Below are 17,376 nucleotides of genomic sequence, written 5' to 3'. Positions count from 1 at the left end.
GATAAATCAATAAATCTCTTGCACTTCTAACTTCATCCTGACGTCTGCTTCCTTGAAGACTCAACTGATACAGGGGATTGGATGGATGGTGGTGCCATTGTTCTAGGACACAACCTGAACAGAGCCAGGCTGGTAAGATAAATCATCAACTGGGGACCTTGGCTTTTCTGATGATGGTAACTTTTTGTTTGACCCTGGTTTGAATATTAATCCCAGAGAGCCCAAAGACATAGTTTACCTATGGGGTCCTCATAGTAAGCCCTGGTTAATAGAAAAATAGAATAGACAGCAAGTGAAAGAGAGCAGAAGAATCTTTATTCTTCTCCATTCACAAAAACTGTGCCCTCCTGTAAATATACTGAAAACCATGGAATTATGCATTTTAAATTGGTGACTTGTATACTCAGTGAATTATATCTTGATAAAGCTGTTATTTAAAAATTGTGCACTTCCAAACATAGAAGTAGTACTAAGGTGACTGTACAGGGAAAAAAGCAATAAGATAAAGAGAGCAAATAGCATCTTCTTCATTTTGGTCACATATAAGGAGATTTCATAATTTTTCTTAATGGAATCTGCAGAGAGGGCCAGAGAGTTCATAAAGCTCTGGAAAATATTCATTAATATACTTCTGAACTTCTAAGACATAGTAAAGAGCTCGTGTATTCTTTGAAATGATCATTGAAATAAAAGACATAGCACACTAAGAAACCTACCTCCCAAAGTTCCATAATTTGAGGAAATCGCAGTTGAATAGCAGGTATATTCCTTGATTTGACCAGCCCTTATGGGTTGCCTACTCTTTATCCTAACGGGTAGACACAGAGATAAATAAGCCTGGTCTCTGCCCTTGAGTTGCTCACAGCAAAGTAGGGGCTTTTAAACAGTGTAGGATATTGGGAGGCACGCTGCTGTGACTGACGGGGAGAATGTTTGCAAGAAAAAGTAGCAGACTCAAGTGAGTCTCAACTACCTATTGATGTACAGCAAATTACCCTCAAAACTTAGTGCCTGAAACCGTTGATTATCTCAAGGTTCAAGAGTGGCTTAGCTGGGTGTTTCCGGCTCAGGGTCTTTCATGAGGTTGCACTGCAGGTGTCCAGCGGGGTGGCATCATCTGAAGGCTCAGCTAAGGTGGTAGGATTCGAGATCACTCATGTGGGTATCAGGGCAAGACCTCAGTTTGTAGCCAGATGGGTGTCTCCATAGGGCCACTCACAATATGGCAGCCAGCTTCTCCCAAAGTGAGTGACGAGAGAGAGAGAGACACAGAGGGACAGAGAGGACCAAGATGGAAGCCCTAATGTCTTTTATAATCTCAGTAGTGATGTACTATCCCATCTCAGTGTAATACCAACCAACCCTAGTAGGATGTGGGAAGTGACTACACCAGGGTGTGAATACCAGGAGGCAGGCATCATTGGGGCTGTCTTTGAGATTGACTACCGTTCTTGGGCAGGGGCTGGGGTGGGAGGAACAGCCAGACTTCTGTGTTTGCATCTTCATTTATGTGAATGGTGCCATCTGATGTTTTGCAGTGTGCAACATACACAACTGTACATGGTGGCCCAAGTGAGAAAGTCAGGGGGATTTGTCCTCAACCCCTTCCCTTCTCTGTTAAGAATTAATTCATTTATTCATTTGTGCAACAAGCATTTGTTAAACACCTGGTGCATGCCTCTGTGTTGGTGCTATACTAGGTAGTGGGGTCTTCGGGTTTCAGCTCTAATGGGGCTTCAATTTTCTCACAGGGTTCTTAAATATCCAAGACATTCAGAGGGACCACAGGGTGCCTATAGCCCCTTTCAAACGAGGCTGTAAGCAAAAGATTCTCTTTTAACCCGTTCTCTCAGGGTCCATTATTAGTTTGGTAAACAGATTAATAATGGTATTTTGATATTTCCTCCAAGGGGTACAATCCAAATGTTTAACAACCCCTGATCATTGGGTGCCTAACGAGAATAGAAGTTGCGTAAACAAGGAGCAGCTCTACCAGGATGATGTGTTTTGCTGAAGTCCAGCCCAGTTGTCCCCAGAGAGGTCTTTTTCATCACCCCTCTAGTCAAACTAGAAAACTAATGGTGACTCTAGCTACTCACAAAGCTGGCAGTAACAAAAGTTATAAGAAGAGACCTACAAAAACATTCCCATTTGCCAATTCTAGGGGGTAAAATGTAGGCTCTATATTAAAGCCTAGAAATAAGAAGTGTAGGAGAGGAGGGAGTGAGTTCACGATGATGCATTGATGGACCAGAGCAGGAAATCGAAGGAAGGTGAGCTATTTGTTTTGGAGACCAAGTTTAAGTCTCAGGGGAGAGGAACTGAGAAAATCAAGTAAAATCTATTTTTGTAACACTGGACTCATGCTGAACTGTCCTGACGTTCACAGACCCTAGAGCCAAACTGCTGATTCCAAATCCCAGATGTGCTGTGTGATTGTGGGTAAGTGATTTCATTCCCCCGCTCTGCAGTGTTCTCATCTGTCCAGTGGAGTGACTGAACGAAACCAACCTTATGGGGTGTTTGTGAGCTAGTATATGTAAAGTGCTAGCATTTTGCCTGGTACAAATTAAGAACATGCTAAATGCTAATGTTATTATTGAAGAAATTAGAGTAATGTCTATCATGCCAGCAACTGAAAGAGGGCAATTTCATTCACTCAACTGGTATTTATTGAATATATATATAGCAATGAACCCCAGCCAATGAAATCCTTTTTCCCAAAGTACTTATATGTAGAGCGGAGAGGGACAGAGGAGCAGAGGACAAGGGGAGGACTAAAATAAATAAGTAAAAAGTATGTTATTTCAGATTTCTTATGATGCTCATGAAGAAAAATAAAGCAGAGAAGGGAGATAGGAGGCGCTGGGGGAGGGAAGCATGTTACAGAGATAGGAAACTGTTGGTTGAGAAACGTTTGGTGCGTTCCATACTAGCAAGGAGACCAGTGCAGCTGGAGGGAGAAAAGAGGGGGAAGAAGTCATACAACGTGAGGTCAGAGGGGTCCTGCCTGGGGTGGCAGTCAAATCCTGTAGTGGCATGTGGCCATTGTAAGGTCTCTGGCTGTGGCTCTAGGATAAGAAGCCACCTGAGGTTTTGAAAAGAGGAGAGACCTATTCTAACCTATGTTGTAAAGGATCACATACTCAGCCTATGTTGTGTGTGGGATGGGGGCTGGGGTGTGTGGGGAAGTGGATAGGGGAATTAGAAAGATCAGGTAAGAGGCTGTTACTGAGAGATGATGGTGGCTTGGACCAGGGAATTAGCTGTGGGGAGGGAGATGGGAAGAAATGGATACTTTCAGGATATATTTTCGAAGGCAGAGTCAACAGAATTTCCTGAGGAATTGGATGTAGCGTGTAAAACAAAGAGTCAACAATAGAAAAGCTCTGACAGGAGATGTCATATCCCAACCACCTAGACAGTGCCTGGTACTCGATAAATATTCCTTGAATCAGTGAAAAGCGTAACTGTGATTTGTATTATGATGCCCTTCTTAAACTCAGTGAATAGTATATAGCAGTTAAAACATCTACAGATAAATGAAGTCCTGTAGCAACTACAGTTTCAGCATTTGAGCAGTGAAGCCTTTTCCAATCCTTTCATAAAGTTAGAAGTTGCCATTTCTGCATCCCTGGCCCCCAGCTGCCAATGACCAGGACTGAAAAAGGCAACCTGGATAACTTTCTGTAATAGAAGAGTACTTTATTACAAAATAGTCATTGTGAACAAACAGAAACCAACAGGATATACGCCAAAGAGTATACAAAAGAGTAGTTTATTTGGAGAAAAGCACAGAGACCTAGGAAATGGGGATTCTGTCATCTATCCTCACCAGACAGTTGCAAAACATACTGAAACACAATCAATACAATGAGAATATTAATACACATGGATTTCATGAGGTAAAATAAGTTATGTAGACATTTAAGGCAGTCTATGAAATACTTTAATTTGGCCATATTCTAAGTATTAAAAAAATACGATGCATTTTATGTCATCTTTGCCTACTAATATATTGCACCATGTGAGAGAGAGAGGTGGCTGTATAATTAACGATAAGCCCAGGATATGGTAATTTCTAATCCTCCAGTACATATTTTAGAGCTTAAGGGTAACAGGGCCTGTTGATGTCCTTGAGTGATACATAGAACACACCCACGTTTTGCTCAGTGGTGATTCATGGAGCCTAGAAGCAATTTTCAGGGATGTTATAAAGTAGTAGTTCTTGAAGAAGGCATTTGATAAAAGATGTTCAGTTCTAGACATATGTACAGATCTCGACTTTCTCCTGTCCTCTGGGGTCTCATGGCTGCTTGAGTTGCGGAGGTGGGGGAAATTTTGTGGAAGCCGAGTTTGCATAGCAGACATAGGTTTTTCTTTTTTAATGGGCATCTGGGGTGAAGATGATAGGGGGACCTAACGTTTCCTCGGGTCGCCCACAGCACTGCTCCTGTTCTCATACCCTTCAAGTGCACCTTACGGCAGCATCTCAGTCGCTCTGGGAGAGCTGCTCCCCTACCTGCGCTCTCTCCCCAGTATCCCAGGGATGAATGGTCGGGAGCTCTTGGCTCCCACATTCTGGGCCCCGAAGGCAGAAGGAGGCTGCAAGGTCGGGTTTAGAGGCTGGCTTAGCCTGGGCGAACTTTCCAGGCCATCGCGAAGTTTTCCATCCTGGGTGCACGTGGACACCACGCGCCCGAGTTGCGGTTAGTGTGTCAACAGGGTCAGTCCAGTAGACACTTCGAGAAAGCTTCGAGGCTAGTGTGAAACCAGGGCCGCGATGGCCGGGGGTAAAACGCCGCCCCTGCTTCGCCTTAGGGCAACTCCCCCCTCTCCCCCCCCACCCCCGGCCAGTGTTTGCCTTTAACGCGCGTGCCCGTCAAGGTCCCCGCGTCCCCTCCCTCCGGCCCGCCCGGCAGCCTCTGTTTCCCTCCCCGCTCCCGGTCCGGGCCGCTCCTTCTCCATGGGACACCCCTCGCCCACCCCCGCCGCTGCCCGCTCGCGGGACCCGGCTGTCACTTCACTTTTCCGCGCCGCCTCCCAGCCCTCTCGCCCGGCCGCGGGGCCCCGCCGTGCGCGCGCCCGCCGCCTCCCCCTCGCGGCCGCGCGCCCGCGGAGGAGGGGCGGAGCGGGGAGGGGGCAGGGAGGCGCGCGGCGCGGCGGGCCGACGTGGGACTCGCGCTCTCGCGGTCTCTCCCGGGCGCGCCGGCACGCGCAGTCGCGGGCGCGCGCGCGGACGGCCGGGCGGCGGCGGCTCACGGAGGCGGTGGCTCCACTTTCCAGGACTCAGGGGCGGCCACAGCGACAGCCGCGGGCAGCAGCCTCGGGAGCCGGAGCTGGAACGGCCGGGGGCGGCGGCGGCGGCGCCGGGGGTGAGTCCGGGCGGGCGCGGGCGCGGCGGGGACAGGCGTGGCCGGGCGGTCCGGTGCGCGGTGCGCGGGTCCGGGTTCGGTGACCGGACGGTCCGCGGGGACAGCCCGTCCCCGGGGCCTCCTCCGCGCCCCTTTCCCCCGCGCCTCCGCAGACTCCTCTTCCCGGGCTGGGGCTCGAGCCCGCGACCTGCGCGGACGCCCCTCCCTCAGGTACCCGCTGGGCCCCCGCCCCGACCCCCCGCTCCCCCCGGCGCCGCTCGCGCCCCGGTTCCCTCCCCGCGCCCCGCGTGCCCCCGTCCCCGCGCCCCCTCCCGCGAGCCTCCTGCCCCGGTTTCTCGCCCTTTCCACCCCTCCCCCTCCTCCCCATCCACCCCTCCTCCCCATCCACCCCTCCTCCTGCCTCTTCCCTCCCTGCCCATCCTCTGCCCCCTTCCGTTCTCGGTTCCCCATCCCTCTCCAGCCGCATCCTGGAACTAAGTCTTTGCAAAAGTACAGGATAAATGTCACGGTGGAAAGTGCCCGGCTCGGTCTTCTGCTATTTTCACTAATTGCATAATTGCAGCACATGGTGTCTCTCCGGGCGAGTGCCGGGTCTGGCCCCCCCGGGGCCCGCCTGGAGACCCGGTGGGGTGTGTTTGTGTTTGCCCTGGTGTGGAGTGTGTGTTGTCCTGGTCTTTTGTGAAGCCCAGCGCTTGTCACAGTTTGGAGCCCAAGCCCATTTTTCTCCAGCCTCTTCTCTGCAGCTCCCACTGGCCTGGTTCGAAACTGGATTCTCCCCCCGCCCTCCCCCCTCCCTCTCTCTTCTCTCTTAGTGTTTTGATCCTTTTGCCCTTTACCATTTCTAATGAAGATAAAGCGTAGCTTCTTGCGGTTTTTTTCCCACGACCGACCAGAAATGTCCAATCCATCTTCCCTTAAGGAAATTAAGGCCGCTTTAGAAAGACCTCATCCTGTGCTCGGTGGCTGTTAGACCTATTTGCATGTCTTCAAGATTCATCGTTTTGCCTTGTGTATTCTTGAGCGTCTACTCAAATATTTCTATTTAAGAGTACAAAAGGAAATGCTAGGGTTTACCTTAAGAGTATCTCGCCTTTCAGAAAGATTTTAAGTTCTTCTTAGTTTTTTTGTTGTTGTTGTTGTTTTAAAATCCCTAATTCCTAAAAATGTATGTTTCTGAATAGGTGATAATTCAGTCTGGACCTTGGGAATCTAAATATTTGTGTTTACTTAGTTTGGATGCTCCTTGGCTGTTTAGAGTTTTGTATGTGGGCTGATGCCAATGACGGAGGGTTTTCATATAATGTCATACCCCATTATAGAAAGGTGCTCCCCTCCAGGACATAGCACCTTTTCCTCAAAACTTGGGTGTTCCACGATTATTTCGTGCATAAGTATCTTTGCAGGTAAGTGCAAAGCTGGCTATTGCTAGATATTCTGCATATAATATAAATTATTTTACATTTTAGAAAAGTTTGGAAACGTGAGTGGGAAGACAAATAGCAAGAAATCAGATGACAGAATTACGCGTTTTCCTGTTGTAAAAGCTCAAAGGAACACTTGCTTTTGCAGTTTTATACCGTGAGGTACACTTATAAGGCTTATTTGGACAGTAATCCGGATTTATGGAGTGACTATGGTTGTTTTTATGTTACCAGTAATATTTATAACCAAATCACTTCATTTTTATGGAACATGTGAGTTTCATTTTGGATGTTGCTAATTTCCAAGACTGTAATTTACAATATAGAGTACATAGCTAATACAGGTTTAGGTAATTTGTGTGTTGAAGAAAGAACGATATCTAAACTCCTAATATAACCCGTATTTGAGGAAAGTTCTACTTTACTATTTTATGTTTAGAAGCCAAGTTTTACTTTGAGTACAAAGCAAAAATATAAATTTAAGTATCTTAATATCTTTGAAACTATCATGGAAGAGTAGCTCTATGTTTATAACGGTGGGATTCAAGTTTATCTTCACTCTAGATAATTGGATCAAATTAGCTATTTAGGAATTAATGTTAAAAGGTGATTTTAAAGCGCTGATTTAGAAGATAACATTTAGAGAGTTTTAATTCAGGAAGTTTCATTCATTTGTACTTTAGAGAGACAAAACACCAATCTTGTAACTCATTAAAATGCTTGTAGACAGTTTTTTCTTCATAAAGATTAGTTGTCACTTAATTTTTCCCCATACTTTTTCTGTAAGCAGGCATTCAAAAACCAACAGCCACAGAAGTTCCCCTTACTCTTGATATTTGAAAAAGATATGAAAACTTTGTTTCTACAGGTTTCTATAGTGGTTATTCGTGGCCTTGAGCGAATTTATCATCTGTAGGTTAAGATTTGGACAAAATAAGGTATCTTAGGTCAAAAGTGGAAATAATCTTTTTTCCTTATTGTGAAACTGTAGAAATTATACATCTATTTGTGTATTTTAATAATTCTGTAGTGAGACTAATTTTAGTCTTCTGATATTCTGGAGCAGTTTATGTAATTTGGGTTTCAGATTATGGCTCAGATTATATCATTGAGTAGTCTTTTAAGTAATTATATATACTTGTGGCATTATTAGATATTATGTAGTTACACATAAATAAAGATATTAAGACGAACGTGTAGCTTTATAACTAATGTAATATACAACTGAAATTCTAGGCATAGTTTATTAAACTGAAGCTGGAGGTTCAGTAAAAAAGAATTTTATTTAGGTTTCCATATGTTTGTCATATAATGGATTGCTTCTGGTTTAAGACGTATAAAATGACTTCTCACTCATTTCACAGATCTCAAAATATTGCCAGCAGCATTTTGCTGTATCTGAGGGCCTTTCTCTGAGAATTATTCTCTTTCTTACTCCCATGCACATCTGCTCTATCTAACATGCTCTTATATACATACTTATAAGGTTTTAAACTTCTGATATATTTTTTTTTACTGAAAGAAGTAAGCTGAAAAAAAAATCAGTGTTAAATCCAAGGGTGAGAATTTAAGTGAAATAGCAATGAAAGGAAAAAAAAAAGTAAGAAATACGTTAGGACTGTTAGAGCTAGATGTGAAACATACTGATATAAAATTTCAAGATTCTATTAAGTGACTTTAGTGCTCATAAAAGATGTCACGGCAGTGGAGACTCATGCTCTCCATTTACAGGGTAGAGAGAAAAGCTGTCAGGGTTCCCTGTGTGTTTCAGGATTCTATTAAGTGACTTCAGTGCTCATAAAAGATGTCACGGCTGTGGACACTCATGGTCTCCATTTACAGGGTAGAGAGAAAAGCAGTCAGGGTTCCCTGAGTGTTTCAGAGGTGCATGGAGGAGGGGGCCCTTGAGGGTGAGAGGGTGGTGGTGCTGTGTTTGGGTGTTGTCTTACTGAAGACATTCAGGAGTTTCTGTTGCCTCTTCACCCCCTGTACTTCCTGATTCGTCCGTTCTCTTGCAGTGCTTTTTGGTTTGTGTTACCCTACAAATTTCAACCACTTAAAGGTCTGTATTAGGAAATCGCTTTGATTTAGAGAAAGCTACAAGTTAAATCTTTGGTGGTGATGAATTTTAATCATTGTCAGCTAGCTATACATTTGGACCGATTATAGTAATAAAAAACAGTGCTTTAGTTGAGGTGTCTCTCTTTTACGTATTCTTATTCTCCATCTATCAAATACAGTTTTATTTCAAGTCCTGATTTGATTGAGAGTAACATAGTATCTTTTTCAAAAGGAATTTGTCCCATTTATGTGTGATTCTTAAAGGTATATTTTGTGTTGTTAATGTCACTTCTTAAAGGTAGTTTTGTTTTTTAAAGAAGAGGTACCTCAGAAGGTAGCTGCACCACCTCAAGTGGTTATGAGGTGACAGTAACATCGTGAGAGTCTGGGTGTGGGTTTTGTCAGTTTGGTTTTGGATGTGTCAGTAAACTCTAAGCTAGCTGGGTCACAAGGGATGTATTCATGGTACTCAAACTCAGAAACTGATTATGATAGACTGACAGTTGCGAAGAGAGGACAGGCACTTTTTTTGTGTTATCTGGGTTATAACAGCTTACAATACCAGTGTGCCAAGGTATTGAGGAAATGGAGTCGGTCATCAGAGTTGCTTGTGGAGCATGCACTCAGGGCCAAGGGAATTTGAAAGCCTTGAGGGATATTCCATCCAGACTGGGGGCGGGGATGGGGAAAGAATCCTTCAGTGTCTCCCTACAGTCTTCATCTCCGGTGAAACGGGGTTGCTTGGTATATTACCGGATCCGTGCTGGCACTGTGGTACAGTTCAGTTTTTATCTGGAGTCATGGAGGCCTCTGTGTTCTTCTGTTATCACAAAGGTTACTTCAAACAATTGACTGGTTTAGAGGATTTTAACCTTAGCCCGGCCCGGAGGATGTATTCATGTAATATTGATGCCAAAGTGTGCCCCATTCCTCTGTTCTTGTGGCTGTCTTTACTAACCTCTGTTACAGCACTTAGCAAGTTGGCTTACCCACTGGATCAGATTTCTCATGCTTGTGGGACCAAAGGGCCTAGCACAGTGCCTGGTGGGGAGTAGGCCCTCAGTGTTTTTTGATAACAGATCTATTGCCATGTAATTCACATACTGTAAAATTCACTCTTCGAAAATGTGTAACTCAGTGGGTTTTAGAATATTTAGAGTTGTACAACATCACCATTATCTAATTTAAGAACACTTCATCACCCCAAAGGGAAACTTTGCACCTATTAGCAGCCCTTTCCCATTCTTCCCTCACTCCCAGCCCCTGGCAGTCGCTTACTGACTTTTCTGTCTCTGTGGATTTACCTATTCTGGACGTTTCATATAAATGGAATCATGCGGTTTGTGGTCCTTTGTGACTGGCTTCTTTCACTTAGCATAGTGTTTTCAAAGTTCATCCGTGTTGTAGCATGTAGATACTATTCCTTTCATTCCATTCATTCCTTTATGTGGATGAGTAATAGTGCGTCGTTTGGATATAGCACATTTGGTTTATCTGTTCATCAGTTAGTGGACATTTGAGTTGTTTTCCTCTTTTGGGTTCTATGAATAATGTTGCTATGAGCATTTAGTGTGTATATTTTGTATCTTTTCATTTCTCTCCTCAGTACACTTTGAATGGATGAAAGAAAAGTTTTGGCAACTCCCAAAGCTGTTTTGTAAAGTGACCAAGTCATTCATTTTATAGTGAGCTTTCCTTGGTTCCTCTAAGATTCACTTTCTCTCTCTTCTTGAGGTACCTTACTGCAGTCCTCCCACAACTGAATAAATGATTTTTAACTCTCTAATCCAGGATCTAAAATGTCCACTGAGGCACAAAGAGTTGATGACAGTCCAAGCACTAGTGGAGGAAGTTCTGATGGAGACCAACGGGAAAGTGTCCAGCAAGAGCCAGAAAGAGAACAAGTTCAGCCCAAGAAAAAGGAGGGGAAAATATCCAGCAAAACAGCTGCTAAATTGTCAACTAGTGCTAAAAGGTACCTCAATTATTGTAACCTCTTTGGCTTTAGTATCAATTTATCATCTTAAGTTCTATCTTTCTCTTGCATTTAATCATTTATCTGGGATGTGGACCATGAAGTTCATGGACTTTTCTTTCTTCTTCAAGATTACTTCTTTTCCATGGTTTTACCTGTATGCAATATGAACTTTTTGGTATTTAAAGTCAGTTCAACAGCGTGGCAAATTTATAAAGTACATATCCATAGCGTGTGTGTGTGCGTGCGTGTGTGTGTGTGCGTGCGTGTGTGCGTGCGTGTGTGTGTGTGCGTGCGTGTGTGCGTGCGTGTGTGTGTGTTTATGTATTGTTAGGTGAGTATGTATAGGAAAATGCATGTGAAAGTGTGATGATTTGATTTATGGTTCCTTGACCATTAATATTTTATTCTGTTCGGTAGCAGAGAATAAAGAGTGGGATTCCATTGAAATAGTTATTGGATGGTACTGTATTTCCTACTACTCCCTGTTAGTAAAGTGAGAGATGCAGGAGTTTACTAACAAATGCATCTTGGTTTCATCATATTAGGCAGTGGTTCAGTCTTGATACAGATTTTCTTTTTCTCCAGAGAATAGCTAGATCTGGAAGGAAGATATTTGAGTGATTCCCTATTGCCACATCAGTTGCTTTTGATGATTGGCATGTCATTGGACTCAGCAGACAAATCTGCTCTAATATTGTTACGTTACAGAATATCTCTTGGTAAATAATTTAAAGGTGAATTGAATTTAGTAGAATCTTTCCTGGTCCTGTGATGTACTATTCTTGTTTTAATACCTTTTTTGTATCAAATAGGAAGTGTAAAGAAAAGCAGTCTGTAAATTTTAGGCATGGTGGAATGTCTGAACGTTGAATGGTAGCTTTATACTTTACTCGGTAGTATGAATTAGGGGGGACCCATGCCAAAGATTATAAACCACGTGGGCTAGTGGCCCTTGTTTCTCTCTGGCCTAGTCAGTCCACAGGATTGGGAAGAACCTTCTCAGGCCCCTGGCAGGACGTGACTTTCTAGGGAGAGGTGTTAGAGCGATGGTGCGTGGTGAGCAGCCCATTCTAAGGGACTAGGGTACTCAGTTTCCCTTTTCCAGAAGTGTGTTGCTGATCCCTGACCTCTGTTGAAAGAGCTGTGTGACAGGCAGGTGGCTTTGAACTTTAAACCTTCGAGCCTCTATACTCGAACATGCCAGCGTGGGGAAAGGGTTCACTTTGTTTCTGCTGTCACACCACAAATCCAGGAGGCCTCAGCTGGTGGACCTGGTGGCAACACAAAATGCCCTGCTGTGGGGAAATGGGGGTGGAGTTAGAGCGGAGAAGGAAGGTGGGGATGGAGAAAATAGGGCATTTAGATGAAGGAAAGGAGGTGGGTGTGGGTGGGTAGGAGGTACTCAAGTACAGATTGTGGCCCATGTAGATGGAGAAACTCTAATCAGTCAGTGTCTGATTGGCTCATAATAGCAATTGGTATTACTGCACTGCTGAAAGTAAGAAGGGTCTTTTGAGTTGCTTCCTGGCTGAAAAAAATCCCTCCATTGACAGATATATTCTTGTGAATCTATGCTTTTCAAACTGTGATTGATGACCTTCCTCTAGACAGTCTCTGGGTGGTTTACGGGACAGTGTCTGAAGTGACTTAGTCATTTACTATTTGTTTTAAATATAAAAATGCTGCTTCACTGCTAATTTTTTAAGTAAAAAAAATCCCAAAAAACCCAATACAAAAAACTTAATTCTTCCCTTTTCCTTTTCCCCAATTTAGTTGATAGTGAAGTTAATTTTGTTCCCCCCACCATCTCTGCTTAAGTTCTAACAACTGAGGAAAACATTGGGACTCATGAGCGCAGGGACTTAACATCTTTTTAATTCACCACAGTGCCTAACATAGTAGGGTCACGATAGTTTTTTACTGGCTGCCTTAGATCTTGAGTTTGTTGTAGGAGTTGGATCTTCTGTAGAGATTAGAGTCCCAGTACTAACGTGTTCAGAAGATCCAAGTTAGAGGCAGTTTCAAAATAAAATTCTAACTTGTTATTATTGATAATGATTTTTATTCAGATGAGACGTCTTTTCCAAATAGTGTCATTTTGTGAGCCAGGGTTAATCATCTGGATCCGGGTTTGATTCCGGGTTCTGGCATTTAGTCTCTCTGTGATATTAGATGTATAATTTAACATTTCTAAGCCTCAGCTTTATCTTCTGTAAAATGGGGATAATAACGGTCCCATCCTCACAGCCAGTTAAAGTCTACAGTGATATTTCTCCAAGTCCATTTGATAAACTTTAGGAAAATGAGGTATATGTTAACCTCTGAGGACTTAACGCTGTTTGTTAAACTAGAAAAACTCAGATTTTTATAGTAACTCAAGAAAAGTACTTTGCACATAGATGTTCAATTGCATAAAATGTGTTATAATTGTAGAATTAATAATTAGGTGTAGAAACATGTTTTCTTGAAAAAAAATTTCAGTTTTCAGGTATTACAGAAAAGTAATGTTGGATACAGAAAATATTAAATGGGAAATTTATTTATTTACTTATTTGGCCGTGCTCCACGGCTTTTGGGATCTTAGTTCCCTGACCAGCGATAGAACCTGGGCCCCAGCAGTGAAAGTGCAGAATCCTAACCACTGGACTGCCAGGGAATTCCTGGGAATTTTATTTAAACTATGGTAAAAATTAATTTCTGTCTTCTTCAGAGTTAAGAGGGAGATTTTAGTTACTTCTTTGATGCATTTTTGCTCTTCTTTGGCTTGAATTTGTTTCTTAAAAAATTGGCATGCTCTTATCACGGTCTGTTCTCTCGATAACATCTATATCACTCTTGGTATATTTGCTATACCTCTAATTATATTTGTTTTGTATATATATATTTGTCTTATTTGTAGTTGGACTATGTCTGAAGTAACAAATTTTGATGATTTCATTAAATGGACTAGTCAATTCAATAAGACATCCATTTTGAGCTCTTCATTGAATTGACTGTACTGTCTGTCAGTGTGAATTTTTTAAAATATTTATTTTATTTATTTATCTATTTACTTATTTGGTTGCACCGGGTCTTAGTTTCGGCAGGCGGGCTCCTTGGTTGCGGCTCACGGGCTCCTTAGTTGTGGCATGCTAACTCTTAGTTGCGGTATGCATGTGGGATCTAGTTCCCTGACCGGGGATGGAACCCGGGCCCCCTGCCTTGGGAGCTCCGAGTCTTGACCACTGCGCCACCAGGGAAGTCCCTGTAAATGTGAATTTTAAATCACATTTATTGCATACTACCTTTGTTCAGAGTGGACGTTGTGATTTTACTGGATACAATATAATACTGTCCTAGGGATGATACTTGGCTTTAGACTCTAAATTTTTGTTAGGTTGAAAGGTTGATTTCAGTGTACATGTATTCCAGTGTGAACTTTTATTATATGGGCTCATCTAAGTTTGTTTTCCACGTAAGAATGAAATAATACTCTTTATAGATAATCTTTCATAACTATTGTATTTTCTTGATTCTGAATGTGCATTTAAAAACTCTTTAATGTTGCTGAAATCAGGATGCATCTTACAGTTGATGCGCACAGTCATTAATTTAGGGTGTCTTAAAAATCAGTGGTCTTTTGGATTCACAGGTACGTGGTATGTATCAATCACCATTCAGAATTAAACTCTAGGTTTATTACTTGCAATGGCTCTGTGTTTTCTGGGTTAATTCAGAGATTTAAGGTTTAAATCTCAAAATTTAAATCTCAAAACTTTGAGATTTAAGAAATTTTAGTAATTAGTTGCATGATGTTTTCTTCTTGAGAATGAGTTCATGTTGGAAGGTTTTCAGGAATGCAGACGGGAGGGGAATATAGAAAGTCATCTAAGTGGATGAAGGTTTTTTAAAATAATAACTGTTAAGCAAACACCTTTGTGAATTCCCATGTCATATATTCATGTCCTGCTTGGCCCTGAGTAAGTTACTGAATTTTCTTTAGCCTAAAATATGTTTGTGTTTTAAACATGTCAATACCTATACACCGCTTCATTTTTCTGAACCATGAGTCCAATATGTTGGTGTTAAAATGAATGTTTCATATTGCCTCCATTTTTGGGTCGTTTTGGTGCCGTTTTCTTCAGTCAAGGCTGAATGAATCATGATTGTGGCCCCCGTCCTACACTCCCCTTTCTTTTTAGCAGATGACAGTCACGTGCAATACTCTTACCATTCCTGGAACATTTAAGGTATTGGGTGAAGTCTTACAAACTGAAATTTAGTCTGTATTTTGCTTCTGACTTGTCTCCGTAACCATGTGCAGTCACTGACTTCTGTATCATAACGACTAAGGAAGTGGCACTGCTGGACAGAAATTCGAGAGTTAGGCGATTGTCTAGTTGATTTATGTCTCAAGAAAGAATTTTGTCTTAAAAGTTCTGATAAGAGAGAGGAGAGGTCTTTTTGTTTATTTGACCTAGCAAGATAATTGCTTGTCTTTTCACCTTACCAGTGTACAGTTACTAACCTTAGTTTCCTAAATGGGGACTGATAAAACGGTAATACTTAGAAAATTCTGTGAGATTTATTTAATTCACTTTTAATAGCCTAAGATCATCATGTAAAAGGTACACGGTAAGTGTGAATTATTGATACTTTTTCATTTTTTGTCACCCTAAGGGACAGTGCCTGAAATAGCTGCCTTCCTTACCCCGCGTGTCAAGATTGAGAAACTTAATACGTACCATGATCACAACTTTTGAGATAGAAATGAATTGCTGTTATTGAAAACAGCAGGACGTCTTGCAACCGTTTAAATAGCAATTCTTAGTATAATCTTTTCTGTCAAGAGAAATACAGCCATTCTTTGGTAGCAGTGGCTCAAAATATAGTAGACTGACTCACTGCTCAGAATTGTCAAGTTTATCAATTGCAAGTTTATAAATTGTTTTTTGTATTGAATAATTAGATTTAGAATTATAGACATCTGGAGGGGTTTCAAGTTCCATTATAGAATTCTGTGACAAAATTATGACATCAGTTTTTTAAACCAAAAGGGACAGTATAAGTATAAAGCAAGATGAGTTATTTGAAAATCCCAAAGAAGTTCTTTTATGTTAAAAATAGTTTTCTTTGACAGTTTAAGCATACTCTTTTGAATGCCTGTTCTTTTGGTCCTCTTGTTTTAAAAACGAAAGTATATATATATGTGTATACACACACACTTATATAGGTATTTGTGTATATATATATATATATATATATGTATATATCAGAATCACTTTACTGTACACTTGAAACTAACACAATATTGTAAATCAACTACTTAAATAGAAAAATTTTATGCAAGTTATTCATGTTTCTGGTAACAAATTAAACAGCACAGAGACATCGTTAATGAAAAGCAACAGTTTTCTGTTGAAACGCTCTCCCTGTCCCAGTTCCTTTCCTTTAGCTGTCTCTGGTTTGTCCTGCTACTGGTTTTCTGCACAACCCTGAATCATATGCATATACCTACTTGTTGAATTGTTAACTTAAATAATATCTTTTGTCTCCTTGCTATGAAATTTGAGGATGTAGCTTGTTCACCTGCTTTCTTTTTTTTCCCTCCTCCCAGTTAATGATAGTTATATTTAAAAGAAAGAGTATTGGCTGTCTTTCTAAACTAAATAATATAGTTAAGCCACTATTTCTTATTCCCTCACATTTCAACAGTATTCCTTGGTTCCCTAGTTTGTAAAATGGGGATATTAGTACCTTTGTTCTTCTTTCCATCTACTCACACCCCCCCATCCAGTTTTTGTTGGTTTCTCTTAGCTACACCCAATTTCACATCTTCAAGGTTAGTAACGTTTTCATTGTGAAGTGCAACTACAACCTGTCTTCTGTGCTTTATCTGTAAGTAAAAGGCCAATAAACTGTCTGTACGTTTACCTAAATATTTAGTGCCAGACGAAACACGGTGTTAGGATTAGATTTCCTCTAAGTCCAATGTTATGATCTCAGGGCTCCGCAGTGAGTCATAGCATTTAGGTGAAATAGGTCACATCTTTCTGTTTTATCCCTTAATATCTGTTACATGATTAAAATTATTTTACTTACGTTTTAGTTTCCTTCCTGTTCGATCTATGATTTTCTTAGGCAGAAAATGTAATCTCTTCTGGGGTTTCTGACGGTCTTTCTCCCCGCTCCCCGAATAGTAGGTCTTTTTTAATCTTTATGTACTCCGCAGTCCCCTCTTAACCATCTCAACCTGTTTGATCTACGCCCATCTGCTTTGTCTTCCAGAAATACACTGAAATTTCTCCTCCTTTGGTGACCACCCCCTTCTTTTGGCTGTTTATTCCTTTTTGCACTTTCTGTATCTCCACCTGCTCCCCCTGCCCCATTACCATGGGGTCCTGAAGGAGTGGGAGGTGAATGTGTGTGTTCTCAGTTTGCTGTCTTTAACGTGGACTTACCCATTTTGTTTTAAATTTATTTATTTATTTATTTATTTATTTATTTATTTATTTATTTATTTATTTATTTATTTTTGGCTGTGTTGGGTCTTCGTTTCTGT

The 17,376-nt window shown here is 41.7% G+C and overlaps 1 protein-coding gene across 6 annotated transcripts in view; it reads left to right on the top strand.

Moving 5' to 3' along the window:
- Positions 1-5,150: 5,150 nt before the first annotated feature.
- The window catches only part of UBE2E2 (ubiquitin conjugating enzyme E2 E2), a 358,295-nt gene continuing 346,069 nt past the window's right edge, over positions 5,151-17,376 (top strand). The window contains exons 1-2 of one of the 6 annotated variants that reach the window (XM_082460777.1): positions 5,151-5,375; positions 10,649-10,832. In XM_082460777.1, coding sequence (XP_082316903.1) covers positions 10,657-10,832 — 176 coding nt within the window. In that variant the 5' untranslated portion in view covers positions 5,151-5,375; positions 10,649-10,656. Of the gene's footprint in view, positions 5,376-5,423; positions 5,586-10,648; positions 10,833-17,376 lie in introns of those variants that run through there. The other 5 variants (XM_082460778.1, XM_082460780.1, XM_082460781.1 and 2 more) reach the window with 5 other exon arrangements.

Source organism: Balaenoptera physalus, assembly GCF_965194825.1.
Source record: "Balaenoptera physalus genome assembly, chromosome: 4".
Taxonomy (NCBI): Eukaryota; Metazoa; Chordata; class Mammalia; order Artiodactyla; family Balaenopteridae; genus Balaenoptera; species Balaenoptera physalus.
Note: the sequence above shows the minus strand (reverse complement) of the source record. Positions and strands in the feature narration are given on the sequence as shown.